At 44.1% G+C, this 17,538-nt stretch overlaps 1 protein-coding gene across 1 annotated transcript in view; it reads right to left on the reverse strand.

The window, feature by feature from the left end:
- The window catches only part of slc7a10b (solute carrier family 7 member 10b), a 44,300-nt gene that overhangs the window by 21,143 nt on the left and 5,619 nt on the right, over nucleotides 1-17,538 (reverse strand). The window contains exons 2-6 of the mRNA XM_049574146.1: nucleotides 11,105-11,309; nucleotides 9,262-9,413; nucleotides 3,281-3,406; nucleotides 3,042-3,195; nucleotides 318-441 (exon numbers count right to left, since the gene is read on the reverse strand). Coding sequence (XP_049430103.1) covers nucleotides 318-441; nucleotides 3,042-3,195; nucleotides 3,281-3,406; nucleotides 9,262-9,413; nucleotides 11,105-11,309 — 761 coding nt within the window. The remainder of the gene's footprint in view (nucleotides 1-317; nucleotides 442-3,041; nucleotides 3,196-3,280; nucleotides 3,407-9,261; nucleotides 9,414-11,104; nucleotides 11,310-17,538) is intronic.

Here is a 17,538-nt window from a genome sequence, read left to right on the forward strand (position 1 = left end):
AAGCCTCCTACACAGCTGTTTCTGTTTCAGTTAATGACTGTGTTTCAACCTACATATGAAACTGATGATCATTAGCACCTGTTTGGTATAATTGGTTAATCATACACCTGAATGTGATCCTACAAAATCCCTGACTTTGTGCAAGTGTACCTAGAAGAACTGATGCTGCTTTGAAGGCAAAGGGTGGTCACTCCTAACATTGATTTGATTTAGATTATCTTGTGTTCGCTCACTTTGCATTTTGACCTAAATTCATCAAAGATAAATCATGATTGTGACCATGTTGCCACTGATCGTCATTCAGCCACGTTACTCACTACAGCCACGGCATTGGATGACAGCAGCTCCTCGGGCGACATGGAGGAGAAGTAGGCGATGTTGGTGAGCGTGTACACAAAGGTCACCAATGGTATGGAGATGTAGATGGCACGAGGTAGATTCCTGACCGAGGTCACACACCATGCACAGATGATACAGTCAAAACCAAAAAACATAAAGCAATCAAACATGCATGAAAGTTGGATTAACACAATCATAAAAAGGAGAAAGTGTCAGCAGCACACAGCCGGTGTGAGCGGAAAATACCAGCTGACACAAATCTCTCTGATTACTAATTACTTTTCCTGCTGCAGGAAGTCATGAGCAGTACACCTGGTTCTCTTTTGTAACTCTTGGTTATAAATGTGAAAAGTACACCGGGGCGAAAATGCAAATGAGCCAATGATTATGCACCAGATTCCCTTTACTAAAGTTAATACACAAGAATTGTTAATACTCCAGGGTTTCATTCTCTGAAAAATTGAGATGCATTTAATAATGTTTAATAATGTTTTTTAATAATGTTTTAATGTTTTAATGGTTTTTTTTTTCAATAAAATTGAGGGGGCAAGGGGAATTTGCTAAAATAGAGTGATGGTGTCTCAGATTCGAAGCTTAGTGTTATGGGCATTCAGTGATTATGTTGTGCTAACACAGCACCACATGATCTCATTACTACTGACGCTTGGGCCCCGCAGCAGCGGTCAACATCCAACACTGAGCCCTTAATATCACACCGACACCAAAACGGCCCGACTCTGTCATTAAACCTGTTTATAACTGTTTGGTATTGTTAGCTGTGTGATGCTAACAGTTAGCCCTGCCACTATAGCCCTTTTTAGATAGGAATTGTGCAAATTTGCAGGAAAGCCCAATCAGTCTTCTTTCAGCATTGGCAGTATAAAAACAAAATCGGGGAGTGCAGCAAAATGCCGCCTACCTACTTTTGTTTATACAGAATGTGCCTTTTTCGGGGCAATGGGGGGAGTGAGCAAGTAACAAAACGTGTAGCTCAGCGTGTGATGTAAACAGTGACGTGGGAGGGAAGCCATGGCTGGTCAGTCCTTCGGTGATTCTCTCATAAGTCGGCCCGTCCTTCACCGTCCCCGTCATCTCACAGTTAATGGCCTCTTCGTTTGCGAGGACAAGGAGGGCGCGCAATTCCTTGTCTCCCCAGTTGCTCATGTTTAAAGTGTCTGTCAGGTTTGTGTTTCCCTCTTGCTACTAGCTGCTCATTCCTGCTATCAGCTGTTTCTTGTTTATCCACCACCAGTGGCTCACACATGCAGCATCATCAACAGCTCCTCCCACAAGTCATCAACAACCCCTCCCGTTGCAGAAGGCCGCCACGTTCTGTTTAAACTAAAAAGGTTCCGCCAATATGACTACCCTACGAGGCGGAAAAATTGGGCACGTCGGATCAACTCGCCAATCCGGCTCTGTGTGTCTAAACGCTCGCAACTTGCCGGCAAAATGGCCCAACATTCGCCGAAAATCTGGCAGTGTAAAAGGGGCTTGTGTGTATCACTCTGACTCAGGCACAGAGCTGTGGTCCTGCAGCAGCAGTCTCATGATAAACAGAGACAGAGAGGGGCTGAGGGAATCAATAGGCTATATGCAGCTCTACAGTTAAATTAGATTTTACCTGTTTTAAAAAGTCAAATTTGAGGTTAAGTTGCGGGGACTGGACAAAATTGCAAGGTTCTGCAGAATACATAGAGACTGGCTGAATTTCGTGATGTTGCCATTGCAACATTGCAATATCCTGGAGGGACTGATATTACACTGAAATGAGATTAAACTAAGATAATAAGGTGGTCATCACAATTTTTAAATCTTTATGAACAAGGAACAGAGATTTGTGGGTTTCTTTAGTTGTTTGTGCAGCAATCAAGCCCAAAAATTCTCAAAATATTTGATATGGAGAGTGTCTCTAAAAAAAAACCCATCATTTTTGGTGGCCATGCAGCCCGAACATTTCAGCCTATCCCTCTGTCACAATAATCAGGACGCCCTTATCCTAGATGTGAACACGCAAAACAGAGGGGTAAGGACTAACTGGTAGGAACAATGGGTGTACTGGATTTAGCCTTACAGTCTGATTTTCACCTTAATTGTAACAAAATAATTTGAGTTTAAATCTGGTACCAAACTGAGAATTATGAGCTCTAACAACATGGAACATCACTCAACAGAAAAGCGTAGATGTAACGACTAAAGACAGATATAAAGAAATAGTTTGACAGTGATTAGTTTGTTTAATCTGCTCAAAGAATGTGGTGTAAAAAAAGACTATTCATTTTAAAACAAGCCAGGAAACAGTCCTGTACACAATGCCTCGTAAAATGTCAGATTATGATTATATACTTTTGTTTTTGTACCAATCAAAAAAACACCATATAACATGTTAATCTGAGCGCTTCAGAGGGGCTGGTGGGAGGAGCCAGACTAGCTCTGTCGCTCTGTTTCCAGTCTTTTTGCAAAGCAAAGCTAACCAGCTGCTGGTGCCAAATGAATATTTAATTAATGAACAGATATCAGAGTAGTAAAAGCAACTGAACAGATTTTCCACCATGTCAAACTATTCCTTTAAAAAAGATTTAACTGGCACTGAAAAAGCCCAAAATGTCGCCAACAATCTGAACAAGCAAACAAAGAAACAAGCTGAGATGAAAGCTGAACATTTGCAGCACTGGATGATGATGAGAAGCTTAAATATTCACCGTCTGGGTTCAACCACTTCCTCCGTGACGTAGTTGAGGAAGTTCCATCCGCTGAAGGCGAAGGAGGCCTGCAGGAAGGCCAGAGCGATCTGACCCACCGATGGCGTCCTGTCGAGGGAGAAGGCCACCTGAGGAGTCAGCGCCTCGTAGTTCCCTGCAACATAAATCACACATATGAGTGATTTCTTTATTCACTTCAAGGAACAGTGAAGCTTGAGCCTGAACACTGAGGACGTTACCATTGCAGATCTGGACCAGGCCGACCACGATAATGAGGCCCAGAGCCATCAGCTTCCCCACCGTGAAGACGTCCTGGATCCTGGTGGCCATACGAACACTGGAGCAGTTCACCCAGGTCAGCAGCACTGAGCAGAGAACAGGAACATCAAACAGTCCATCAAAAAGTCGTTGAGTTATTTCAGTCTGGATTGGGCCCAGGTTCAAAACATATTGTTTAATTCTGGATTTTTAAGTATATTTGACATTCAGAAAGCCACACAGCAACCCTTCAGCATGGTTTTCTCCCTCTGTGTAAAAGGATGGGAAATTTTGCGGCGTTCCCATAAATACTGACTGTATCTATTCCTCAAGCTCAAGATATTTACTTTTACATAGATCCTACATTTCCCATCATGCCACTCAGCATCATCTTCTCATTAGACTCTGGTAAACGCCAACATCTTCCAACCGCCATGCCTCCAGTTTGGAACTTTCTGTTATAAATTTGTGTTTATTTATTACTATTTTTGTCTCCAAGCCCAAGCTGAGGTAACTCTGATGACATCACAATAGTATGACATCATGAAGGTTATGTCATCATACTTGCAAAGTTCATGCAGACCAGCCCAAAACTTGGCCTGGACAAGAAAACTGACTTTGACACGCTACAGTTGGTGAAGTGCTCCTTTAAATACATCAGCAGCAGTACAGTCACCACACTGGCGAAGCGGTGCTGGTGCTCTTGCCGGCGGTGGGCGGCAGCAGCCAGTTGCCATGGGAGGCAGGAATGTGGGAAACGGGCGAGCGAGGGAGGGCATGATTGTTTCACCTCGTCCATCACTGTCACCGGCTTTGCCCCGCTCCCTCTCATGGTGGCCTCGCTCCCCGGCACAAAGACGAGCTGTCAGCCCCACAAAACAAACCACTTCCGTTGCGAAGAGCAAACAAAACGTGGCCCCCCACCACTCCGAGGAGGCCGGGCAGAGCTCACGTTTCAGCATCCAGCTCCAAAAACAAGTGTGAATGATGGCGTCAGAGGCGAGGAATCACACGCTGAAGCCCCGCCGTTTCACCCCGCAGACGGGATTTCAGGCCAGACGTTATTTACTCATTGATAAGACAAAGAGGCCGTGTGGATTAATGGTGTTCAGTGCAGGTACTCTCAGGCAAGACACCAAGCAATTAGGCAGCACTGACAGGTCCACAAATGTGAAGTCAGCTCAGGGCTGTGGTCCTGAATGAAGTCTGCTTGGCCTGTCCTGCCACTTCTCGCACTGGCAGTCCTTAAAGTCCTCATGCAGCATTTCTTTTTCTTTACACAATCAATTTTTGATGGGAACATTTAAATTTTTGAGGAGTGAAGAAGCTCTCTGCTGCTTTCACGTCCCCTAAAACTCAGCGGGATGCTCTCGACATCTGCAGTTACTTCAGGTTTTGCTGATGGTAATGCAATCATCTACTTTTTCCTTTTTATATTAAAAGCTTCCACTAAATATTAACATGCAACGAAGAGTCTGTCACCTTTGAGCCCTTTGCTGTCTGTTCAAATCCTACTGTACATCTTGTACAAAGCACCAGCATATCTCAGGCGCTTGTTGGATCATTGAATCTGAAATGGAGCTGCAACAATTTGTCAATTAATTGATGAGTCAATGAACTGAAAATTAGTTGGTAACAATTCTGATCATCAAATAATGGTTTTAGTAAACTCAGTTGCCAGAGAAAAATGATGTTATTGTACGTTTCTGCAGACTACAGATTGCACGTTATGTAGTGGATGCATTGAAACTTTATGTTTTGCCAACACTGTGGTTAAGTTATGGTGGGTTAAAGATCACGTTTGGGCTTTAAATATCCAGTTTTGGGGGCAGAATCTTGGCTGGAAAAACAGCGATGTCTCGGTAAGAAACAATTGTTTTTTGTGTCACTATCCCGACAGGAAAAGCAGCGATGAACACTTTCTTCGGGTTCTTCTGAAGACTGGGCTCTTTTTTCTTAAGCAAAAACATTTGCTGGTGTCATGCTTCTTAAAGGCACACTATGCAGGATTTATTGCTTACTGTTTGTAAACACAATATCAGACTTAGCCACTCCTCCTCGGCCCAATGAAACTTACGGTGAAGCCCCGCAACCTATTCGCCTAAAATCGCGTCTGCCCTGCACTGCTGGTCGCTTCTGGCTGCAACTGAATTGGCTGTCTTGATGTGAGCACCATCTGAATTTTTCAAATTGCCCCACCCTCTCGTCACGCTACTACCTTGGTCTGCATTGCAGGTATCCCAGCGTGCTTTGTGCAGAAAATCAGGCGCTTCCAATACGCAATGAATGGGAGCAAATTCCTGGTTGCATGCAGTCGCACACCGTGGGCATGCAACGTGAGAAAGCAGCGATGGTAAAGTGAACTAGAGAGTGAATGGTGAGATGGAGCAGCATTAACCAGAACAAAAGAGAGAATGAGAAATGTAAAAAAAAAAAAAAAATTGATTGTTTCACAGCGGTTAAGTTCTAAAGCACAAATAAACACCTCTGCACAACCTGCAGGAAGCTGCTGCATTGCTAGACTTTGTACCCTGTACCCTGCTTATCTGCTCTGTGTGCGCGTGTGTGTGTGTGTGTGTGTGTGTGTGTGCATGTGTGGCCCTCTATCAAACAGACACACAGACCTGCAGCTCAAATCCACAGAACAGAGACTGGCGAAGACAGCGCTGTATCCTGGGGTCTCATTTACAGACACTGTGTCAGCATATAACGAGGCCTCAAAGAGGCGTACGTCACTTTCCACGCAGAAGCTGTGATCTACAAAAACAGACTTGATGGGGACACTTCGACCTATGCTTACAAACAGTTGGAGACAGGAAATTAGTGACGCAGATGGTGAGGTGGAACCTGATTGTAGAAATTGTCTAAGACTTTTTGGTGCACCCCAATTTTGGCTTTCATCCATCCATCCATTTTTAATATCGATCCTACGTATTGTTTTATAAATGGACCCCTGGTCACTATGTTTTTATACAGTAGAGTCACGACCTCGCGCTGCTATTGGCTGGGGGCTACACACCTCTACCTAAAGGCTGACAGCCAAAAGCATCCTGAACAAACCCAAATAAGAAATAAAAAAGGAAAATACAGTCAGAGGGCAGGTTTTCTGCAGATACAGAGCCGATAATGATTGACAGGGATTACTTAGTCTATATATTGTTTTTTAAGGGAAATCCTGCATAGTGTGTCTTTAAATGTAAGAGACTGGTGCTTTTCATTGTCATGCATGATAATGAGAAGAGTAGTTTGGGATTTTTGGCCTGTTGGTCCAATAAAACATACCACTGAAGACATCATCCTGGGCTCTGAGAAACTACACAAGGCATGTTTTACTATTTCCACACATTCTATCGACAAGTAAAGAGCAGATTCATTTAAAATGGAAATTATCATTAGTTGCAGCCGCAGTCTGAAACACTGACTGTCACACCTTTCTGAGGTCTAGGGCTGCCCCCTAATGGTTGACCAAACGATAGTCGACCAGAAAGGTCATTAGTTGGATAGATTTCTCTGGTCGCTTAGTCGCAAAAAAAAGGGAGCTGCAACTTGTTAAAATAAACCTTTGAAAGGTCAGACACAGGAAGTGGCCACGGTCGACACTTAGACAGGAGTCAAACCAATCACAGCCGACAGATATCTTTCCCTTCTTCTGTAAATATTCAGTCTGATAAATACGTAAAAGTTGATCATGTTAGTGCAGGGCTACCCAGAGCTTTACATCTGTCCCACAGACGATAGGCCTACACACTTAAAAACAGCTCCTGGAAGAAGATCAGCTCTGCACTCAGGATTTCAGGTAAATAGGCTATACGATGCTTGTTCATTTTGCCTACCAACCTCATATGCAACCTGCCACTGCCAACGTGCTCCTGAAAGCTGGCACAATAAAGGCACAAGAGTAGCACCGAGAGCCCGACCTCATGTATTCAAGACGCAGCATGTGTACGGCCCCTAATTTCCAGGGCTGGTACCTGCGGTTATTCCACAGGCTAGTTAATAACATGTCGGGCAGGAAATCCAAAGTGTGGGATCATTTTGAGAAGGTGAAGGACGAACCCAAGGTGATATGTAAACTCATCTTCATTGGTCGACTACAAACATGACGTATCATCTGAAACATGGAAGTAGCTACATGCCCATTAGCCCACAGCGTCATTAACAGGCGGCTCGCTCAGTGTGTGACGTGCACTTGGAGATAAAATATAGGCCTATATTAATGAAGGTTCATTAGTACGGTTTTGTATTTCTCTGTAATGTAGCACAGTGTTAACAACGTTACTGATACTGTTCTTTCTCACACCTTCAACTCAAACCACCAAAATATATCATTTAATAATTGAATTAATATCGTAAACATGCGGGTGACTAGTTGACTAATGACCCTAAATGATGACTACTGGTCTATACGCCTATAAGAAAATTCTTCGTCATGGTCAGCCCTACTAAGGTCATTAATTGATCATTAAACCCAAACAGCTATCATCCAACTCTAAGCAGACACAGCAGGCCTGTCAGTTTCTGGATTTCTTCATGAGCTAAAAACAGCTTTTATTTTCCAAACTACAGAAACCAAACATTCTCCCTCATCCCGTCTTCTAGCCCTCCCCTCCTCGCTCCTCGGGGGATGCTGTGCATTTTTTTACTGCAGCCATTAAAAAAGGTTTTTAAAAGCCTTCAGCCAGGAGTTACATAAGAGACATTTCCCCTCTGACACACAAAGGAATGGACCTGTAGTTTATTGATGAGCTGGATTATGATCAGCATTAGAGAGGAAAGATCAGGATCCACCAGCAGCAACGCAGCAACCACAACATGGACAATACGTCATCCTTCATGAATGATGCAAGTATAGTGTGAGCCAGTCAGCAGCAACATGCACCAAGCTGAATCACAAATAGAGCAGCAGCTGTTGTGTCCTCCTAACATCTGCATTTTGCTCATGCAGCCTCCCCCTGAATGAGTGTCTCCTCATTAACGGCCCTGTTTTATTTCTTATTTATACTATTATTGCATTTATGTTAAAATAAGTATTTCACTGCTGGAAAGATAGTCGGACATTGGCGCTACATGACCAGAGAAAACAGAAGAAGGCTGTGGCTTGTAGTAGGAATTGTGCAAATTTGCAGGAAAGCCCAATCAGTCTTTTTTCAGCATTGGCAGTATAAAAACAAAATCAGAGAATGCAGCAAAATGCCGCCTACCTACTGTTGTAAAGTAACAAAACGTGTAGCTCAGCGTGTGACGTAAACAGTGACGTGGGAGGGAAGCCGCGGCTGGTCAGTCCTTCAGCGATTCTCTCATAAGTCGGCCCGTCCTTCACCGTCCCCGTCATCGGACGGTTAATGGCCTCTTCGTTTGCGAGGACAAGGAGGGCGCGCAATTCCTTGTCTCCCCAGTTGCTCATCTTTACAGTGTCTGTCAGGTCTGTGTTTCCCTCTTGCTACTAGCTGCTCACTAATTCCTGCTATCAGCTGTTTCCTGTTGCAGAGGGCCGCCTCTGTCTTTTTAAACTAAAAAGGTTCTGGCAATATGTGTACCCTACGAGGCAGAAAATTGGGCGCCTCGGATCAACTCGCCAATCCGGCTCTGTGTATCTAAATGCTCGCAGCTTGCCAGCAAAACGGCCCAACATTCACGGAAAATCTGGCGGTGTAAAAGGGGCTCTAGAGACAGACAACCATTCACACTCACATTCACACCTACAGACAATTTAGAGTCACCTATTAACCTGCATGTCTTTGGACTGTGGGAGGAAGCCGGAGTACCCAGAGAAAACCCACGCTGACATGGGGAGAACATGCAAACTCAGCACAGAGGGGCCCCCCCATCCAGGAACCCCATTGCTGTGGGGCAACAGTGCTAACCACTGCACCACTGTGCCGCCCTGCACTGAAATATGTTTCTGAAAAACATTAAAATGAGAAATAGGCAATACAGTGCAGATGGTACAGGTGTCACTTACAGAGACAGGTGGCGGACAGCATCCGTGTTGCCATGTATGGAGGAACACAATTTGGGAAGACGGGCTGCAGGACGTAGCTGGAGAACGTGAGGGCGATGACGGCCAGCGTGGTCGGATACATGATGAGGACGGCGCTCCACAACAGCAGAAACCTGAATAAGAGAAAGACTTCAGTGACTGGTGTGTCCAAGTACGGTAACGGCACGCTGTATAATTCAGCATTAAACATGAATACACGTTACATTTACGACGATTCTAAGTGATAATATTTATAGTAGTGTCCTGTTTTCAGTGGAGCGTTATGATGTTATTTGCTTCTCTTAAATACTTTTAAAGGGTTTTCCACTTTTACCCAGGTAGCTAGAATTGCTTTGTCCGAGGGTAGTATAAAAGCAGTGGTAGAAAGTAACTAAGTACATTTGTTCTAGTACAGTTTTGAGGTACTTATACTTTACTTGAGTATTTCTATTTTACTGCACTACATTTATTTAATAACTTGAAAGATTCAGATTCATATTGTGAGATATAATCACCAAATAAATTATGATGCCTTAATACAGCATAAGAAAAACGTTATTGGTCCATGGGCAAAAAGCTACCCCAGTAGGTTTTATGCCTTCACGGACCAGTGAAGTTGCAGTTACAGTTTATATTCATGTCTGTGAAAACATCTTCCACCCAGCAGCACAGAAGATCTATACAATCAGCACAGTTTCAAGGTGGACACCCACGATTAGAGTCACCAATTCAGTATCTGACCAAATACTTCCCCTTCTGTTCCTGGGATATCACCTTGAATAACAGCCAGATAAGTGTTTTATGCTGAACATTGTGATGTCACAGTGAAGCTGACCTTTGACCTTTTGGATATAGAATGTCATCACTTCATTATTTTTATCCTGTTAGACATTTGTGTGAAGTTTTGTTATAATTAGCATGTGAATACTTGAGTTATGGCCAAAAACATAATTTGTGAGGTCACACTGACCTTGACCTTTGACCTCTGACACACAAAATTCTAATCAGTTTATTCCAAATGGACTTTTGTGCTAAATTTTAGAAATTCCCTCAAGCTGTTCTTGAGGTATTGCCTTCATGAGAGTGAGACAGAAGCAAGGTGATAGTGACCTTGACCTTTGACCACCAAAATTCAATCAGTTCATCCTCGAGTCAAAGTGAATGTTTGATAAATTTGAAGAATATCCATTGGGGTTTTCTTGAGATATCTCGTTAATGACAACAAGACAGGCAAGGTCACAGTGACCTTAACCCTTTGAACTATGACCACCAAAAACTAATCAGTTCATCGTTCACATGGACATTTGTGCCAAATTTGAAGAAATTCCCTCGAGGTGTTCTTGAGATGTCGTGTTCACAAGGATGGGACAGAAGTACGGACCCACAGACGCACCGACAACCCAAAAACAGCAATAGCCTCCAGCCTCAGCTATCGCTGGTGTGGAGGCATAAAAAGCAGTTCTTCCTGGACTTTGAAGTTAAACAAAATTTCAGTATATGTAACAATTTTCAAAGTCATGAAAAGCACACCAGTGGGCAGTTCACATGAACCGTCTCTGATAGCGTTTACCATCTACTTTACATTTCACTACATAGTGTGTTCGGTATAACAAAGTGTTCAACACATGTCTGGTGAAAAGTGTCACACTTTATCTTCTGTAGTACACTCAAACATTCCCACAATGCACAGTTACTAACTGAGAGTTAACGTCATTCATCGAGCAGACAGAAAACAGGGTGAATGACCTGAGTAGAGTCCAAACTGACACACTCTATGTCCTCTACACCGCCCCACTTTACACTGCAGCAGAGTATCTTCACTCACCCCATCAGACCACCGAATATCTCCGTGACATAGGAGTAGTCTCCTCCAGATTTGGGGATGGTGACGCCCAGTTCAGCGTAGCAGAGGGAGCCCAAGGCAGCGATGCAGCCTCCCAGTACCCAAACCACCAACGCCAGACCCACTGAGCCCGAGTGCTCCAGGACTCCCTTTGGAGAGATGAAGATCCCGGAGCCGATGATGTTCCCTGAGGAGAGGAGGAAGAATCAATCAGCTTTGTGAGCCTGGTGTGTGCACATACGAGGAATTTAACTCATTTTTTTGTTGCTTTCGATGTACTGTACATACAAAGAAAAAGACCACCTGAAACCAGAGCTTTTGTTTGGTATGCATTTTTAATTTCTCCCAGCTATTTGGGATCAGTAGGACCTGACAAGTATTAAAGAAACTAAGCATTGTCTTTGAACACTAAGTAGTTTTGGGAAAAAAAATTCTGTCCTTACACAAAGACAGTGGATTTATTCTTAGTAGTCACAAGTGTGTAACAAAGTATAAAATTGCTCATTTCAATGCCTGAAAGTTGTTGTGCAAAAACAAAATTGCAAATCATAAAACGTAGCTAGGAATGTCCCTTTTGTCTGTAGTAAGGTGCAACGGTATGAGATTTTCACGATATCGTTTACATTTGAAACAGATGCTACAATTTTCATACATAAAGGGAGTATAAATGAGCCTAAAGGGTGCAAAACTACTTCAAAACTTGACGACTACCTCTGACTTGCTAAACACAGACTTTGCCTCACCTCTGTGTGTAATTTTCTGGCATAAATATGCAACATGACAGAGATGGGGATGAAAATGTAGAAAATGCTTAAGTAGATAAATAAACATCAATCTAGCCCATGAACTTAAATTTGCACATCCACTGCAAATATTTTCACACATATGGGGAACATATCGTTTACATATGCATGTCCGCACAGCACATCTCCAACATTTCCGCTGCTGCACCTTAAAAACACCAGTGACCCCGTTGAGACTCTTGAGCAACCTCAGTCACACGATCCAAACTGTCCCCCTCTGAGTTTATACAGAGGGCATTAAAACACAAAGAGCTCTATAACAGAGTGAGTTAGAGAAGGAGGTAAAGGCCATCACTCAGGCTGGGACAATCCCTCCTGCCCAGAGCCTCAGTATGCAGTGTAGAGTACCAGCAGATCCGACACATTCAGACTACAGCGCTACCAGTAGCACGGCAGAAGGCAGCCAAGTGGCACAGACATCCATTACATAACCAGACATAAATTATCCACTCCAGGCTGCAGAGGTGGGAAGTGACCGACTCACCTTCTGCATCCCTCCAATCCTGCAGCTTCCTTAAAGTGACACACAGGAAGGAAAAACACAGACTGATGCTGTGGAGATGAATGTCGACAAAAACTGCAGCTCAGTTTAATCTAGAGGCACAAAATGACTCTTGATGCTGAGCCTGGTTCAGTGTGTCGAGCAGCCAGCTTGCTCACTCACTCTGAATGGAAAGGTGCTTCAGCATTCTGCACACAGGACCTTTCTCTTGTCCTGGAGAAGGATTTTGACAAAAATGTCCGCCTTGAGCAAGAAACAACGCCTTGGCTGAGAGGGAGCTCTGGTCCAGTTAGCCAAAACCTGAGCTAAAAACCAGGGTCAGACCTCATGAGGGTCACTGTGACGTGCAAGTGCTAAAAAGCCTTTAAAGGGACAGTTCACCCCAAATCAAAAATACATGTATCTCCTCTTACCTGTAGTGCTATTTATAAATCTAGATTGTTTTAGAGCGAGTTGTCAACATCAGCTGTAGAGATGTCTGCCTTCTCTCCAGGATAATGGAACGAGATGGCACTCAGCCTTTGGTGCTCAAAACACCAAAAAAATATGTCTGAAAAACCCAACAGCAATGTCTCTTTCCAGAAATCATGACCTGGTTACTCAAGATAATCCACAGACCTTTCAGTAGGAGCTATTTTCATTTTACCAAGCTACGCCCACCAACTGTATCACTGCACAGAAGGAAGCGGGCATCTACTCATGGAAGAGAGGTTCATGCTCCTGACAATGAGAGATGTGAACATTACTGGCGTCCTCCTCGGCTGAGCTATAACATTAGCTAGCTCAGTGGTACTAAGGCCCAATCCCAATACCCCCCTTGTCCACTACCCCTTAGCCCTTGGCCCTACCCCTAGCCATTGCCCACTACCGCTTGGCCTTCGAAATGAAGCAACTAGGGGTTGGGGTTGAAATCTTTCCCTAGGAATTGGGACACCACTCGCTACGTCACCACGTTGGTTATGTTCATGCATACATAACTATTTTAAACAGGAAGCTGCGAGTCATCTACATTTCCAACCGGCATCTACAATGGAGTCTCCATTTGAGTTCATCCTACTGATCGCGTTTGCATTATTCATCATGCTTCATTTGATGAACGACAGACGACAGGGGACTTCTGCTAGCTACCAGCTAACATTATGAGGCAGCATAGTTATACTAGCTGGCGTGCTATCGTAATGTGAAAAATCCAACAATTTTGCAGAACAGGACAGATGACAGACGCCAGATAGTGCGAGCTAGCTAGCTAGCTAACAAGCAACCTGACGACGGTAACGTTGGCTATGTATGAACTTTTTCCCACATCTCTTGCTCGGTGGTAGCCATGGCGACGTCTACCCCTCACTGGCAAATCAGCATCAGATATCGCTCGCTCCGAAGGGCTAGTTTCATACCCACTACTCCTTGGTACGCCCCCTACCCCTACACACAAAAAGGAATTAGGACACCACTACCCCTCACGGGAACGCACAAATGTAGGGGTAGGGCCAAGGGGGGGTATTGGGACGGGCCCTAAGGGAGCTACTAGTAGATGCACCATGGATGGATAAAGAGACCTGGATACAGCATTGGAGGCAGGGCCTTGTACATTTCTATAAAACTTGCTCAGTGGCACATGAAGCCAAAATGGTTCAACTGCCCCATATAAAATTACCCAAAAGATCAGCACTGCTTCCGCATTGTGTGACCCATAGAGGAGGCGCATGCGAGACTTCCACCAACTGAGCTAGCTACTTGCAGTTTAGGGATCGGTTAACTTGAATGGAGGATAAAATGCCTAAATTGTCATTGGAACTGAATGGATTAAATCTCGATTGTCATTTTGCAGGGATTCTGAAGCTAAAAAAATGTATCCACTCATTTGCAGACATCTTTTTGTTCCTCATGTAAGTCTATGGGAAAAAGTCTTTCTTGGCTGAAGGGCATTACATGACGTTGTAATTACACTGTTTGGCCACTACGAAAATTGGCCTCAAAGCCCCGCACACTTCCTGGGGGCCTGAGATGCACACTTCCATCTGCAAGGTGGTACGGTTGGCGGCTGTAGTTGAGCAGAAAGAAGACAAACTGCTCACAACCATAGACTGAAGGGATGCACGATATTGGATTTACAACATGCGTACATAACAACTCATTCGACCGATAACTGAAACCAACATTTCTAAGTTTAGTAATCATCAGGTCTCTTCTGTAGTGGAATTAACATCACATTATACATGCATACTCTAATTGTGATGGCCCAACAGCAGATGAAGACATGAAATACAATTCATTCATAGTGCAAAAGAAGAAAAAGTATATTAGCTAGCTACGGTGACATCACCCACTGTTTTGTGGAATTTTGATGTGAAGCTACAAGTTGGCATTTTGGCTGTTGCCATCTTGTTGTTTTTGGAGCCAGAAATGACTGTATTTGGAGGAGAGGGTGGAGCTGTAGTGATGCCTCACAGACAGTGGGTTAAAACGGACCTGCCCGTAACTGTCACAGTCCCTGTCTCTCATTCCCCTCCTGTCACTCTGCTGCAGTGATTTTCCACTCTCCTGGCTCCACTCTACCTGCCAGCCACGCCCACCTTATCAGCCCAACTCTGCTCACCTGCCTACACAGCTGCAGCTCATCATAATCAGCCCTGCATATAAGCCTCTCCAGCACTCTCACTCGTTGCCAGATTGTTCTTCAGTGTCATGTGAGACTTTCCAGCATTCATCTCCTGTCTGATCTCCCGGTGCCGACTCCGCCTGTTCCCGACCTGCTCTCCTCGTCTGCCTCCCGGTAAACTCACCTGCCTTCTGTCCCTGACCTCGTGCTCTGCCTCAGCGTTTCTGATATCTGACTGCTCGGCTGGTAACGACTCCTCCGCCTGGCCTCGTCTATCCCCCTGCCTGTTCCCCATCGGTGCCTCTGCCTTCGCGGACTGCTCATCTGGCTACAACCCCTCCCGCCTGCCTCCGACCACTCCTCTGCTCTCTCCCCATCGGCACCTCTGCACGTGCAGCCGGCTCTTCGGGCCACGGAGCTTCCTCCTCGTCGTCATCGGCTGAAGTAAGCTACTTCTCTTCCCCTCACACCAAAAGAGAACTGAACTGTTTGGAGCCGGGGGCTAAGGAGCTTCCCCTCGGTTCCACGGCCGACTCTGGCCGCGTCTCTTCCCCTCGTCTGAGCCCCAGAGACCGTGTGGGCTTTCAGCCCGAAGAACGAACTTTATTCTGTGTTTGTTCTATCTGCTCCGTTCCTTGTTTGGTGAAAATAAATAAAGGTCACTACCAACTGTTCCTGAGCGCCTGTGTACTGTATTTGGGTCCATACCACACCCGTTTCAGTAATTATGTGTAACTTTAAGCCTTAATAAAATGTAAACAGGTGAGTATATAAACACATCCTCTGTACAGTTGTCATGAATGTTGAAATTAGCTATAGAGACCAAAACTGTTATTTGTATCAAGCTTTAAACATGTTTACATGAGGGTCTCTGGGGATTGACTCGCTACTGGAGTCAGCCTCATGTGGCCATTAGAGGAACTGCAGTGGCACTTTGGTGTTACCTTCATTGTCAGCCTTGGAGGTTGTTGCTTGCTCACAACAAGGTCTGTGCCTTATCTAGAGTAATTGGGTTAATATTTCTGGAAAGAGACATTACTGTTGAGATTTTCAAATGTAATTTTTGGTGCTTTGAGCACAACAAGTTGAGTGCCATCTAGTTCCATTACACTGGAAAGACATCTCATCGGCTGATATCTCAACACTATCTAGACGGATAAAAAGCACTGTAGGTAAGAGGAAAATTATGTGTTTTTGATTATGGGGTGAACTGTCCCTTAAGTAGGATCCTGCAGTCATCTGTCCCCCTGCTGCTTTACATTTTTCCTCTCATTCACACACTCAGTGACACACCAATCTCTACTACTACTACCATGGAAGGTGCTCATCTGACCATCGGGACTAATTTTGAGGTTCAGTGTCTCATCAAACACTTTGCTCTTGATCGATCAGCCAGCTCTGCATTTGGAGGATAACCCACCCCAACAGTCACACCAGCAGCCCTGTCAGTCTCTTATGCTCCCCACACATCAGGGCCCAGATGTCAAAAATTGAATCTGGATCAAAATCATCTGGATTTGGAAGTCCCATGTTTTGCTGTCCAGGATCAGTGAGTTTTTTTTTTTTTTTTTTAAGCAAAATTGCATCGACTCAAATTGATCCACATACAAACTTTTCAACATTACCAAATCCAGATAACCAGCGCTCTAAATCTACATATCAGATCACTATACAGACAGTTTGCCAACAAATACACTGCACTTACCACTCATCGCCATAGGTGCCACCAAAGAGAACAAGTAAGATCTTCGAGATTATAACTAATTACTCATTCTTGTTTTATTTTGACAGCTATTTTCAGGATTTTTTTTTTTTTTAGGGGGACAACATCCTTTTTTTTTTTTTTTTTTTTGCACGATATAAATAAATGTATATATATTTTAACAATTTGAAAGTTTTATTACATTTTGTTCCTGGAATCCACCCTGAATCCAGCCTTCCATTGAGATCAGATTTTCTGGATCAAGTGTATCCCAATCCTACAAAAAAAGTTTTGAACAACACAAACTGAAGGATTAATGTAGATCAAAATTAGGACTGCATTACATGATCTAATCTGGTTTTAGAACGCTTTTTTCCCACCTCTGCAGCTGAAATCCAATCAGATTACTTCTGAACAACTCGGCCCTGAAAACAAAATTGTTAAATGGATTAGAGACAGCTTTCACTTCCTACATCCTCACCACCATCTAGGAAGTCAGTATCGGTTTATCCTCTGTTCATCCAACATTCAGTTTATGAGGCTAAACTCACAGATCCCAGATTTGGATCAACTTCCATCAGTCTGAACTTTGAGCCTCAGTGAGCCACACTGTGTCGTTGGGTGACATCGTTCATTACATTGAACACACACGCTATCTTGACTCAGTCCCACATACACCGTCCTGCAGCCACAAATACTCAGTGGGCCAGTGGTTCCCAACTGGTCCAGCCTCAGGGTCCAGATTTCTCCTTAGTCATTAGCTCAAGGTCCACACAGTTTAATATATTCAGCGTCATACATGCGTTTCAC

This window comes from Epinephelus fuscoguttatus, linkage group LG4 (assembly GCF_011397635.1).
Source record: "Epinephelus fuscoguttatus linkage group LG4, E.fuscoguttatus.final_Chr_v1".
In the NCBI taxonomy this organism is placed as follows: domain Eukaryota; kingdom Metazoa; phylum Chordata; class Actinopteri; order Perciformes; family Serranidae; genus Epinephelus; species Epinephelus fuscoguttatus.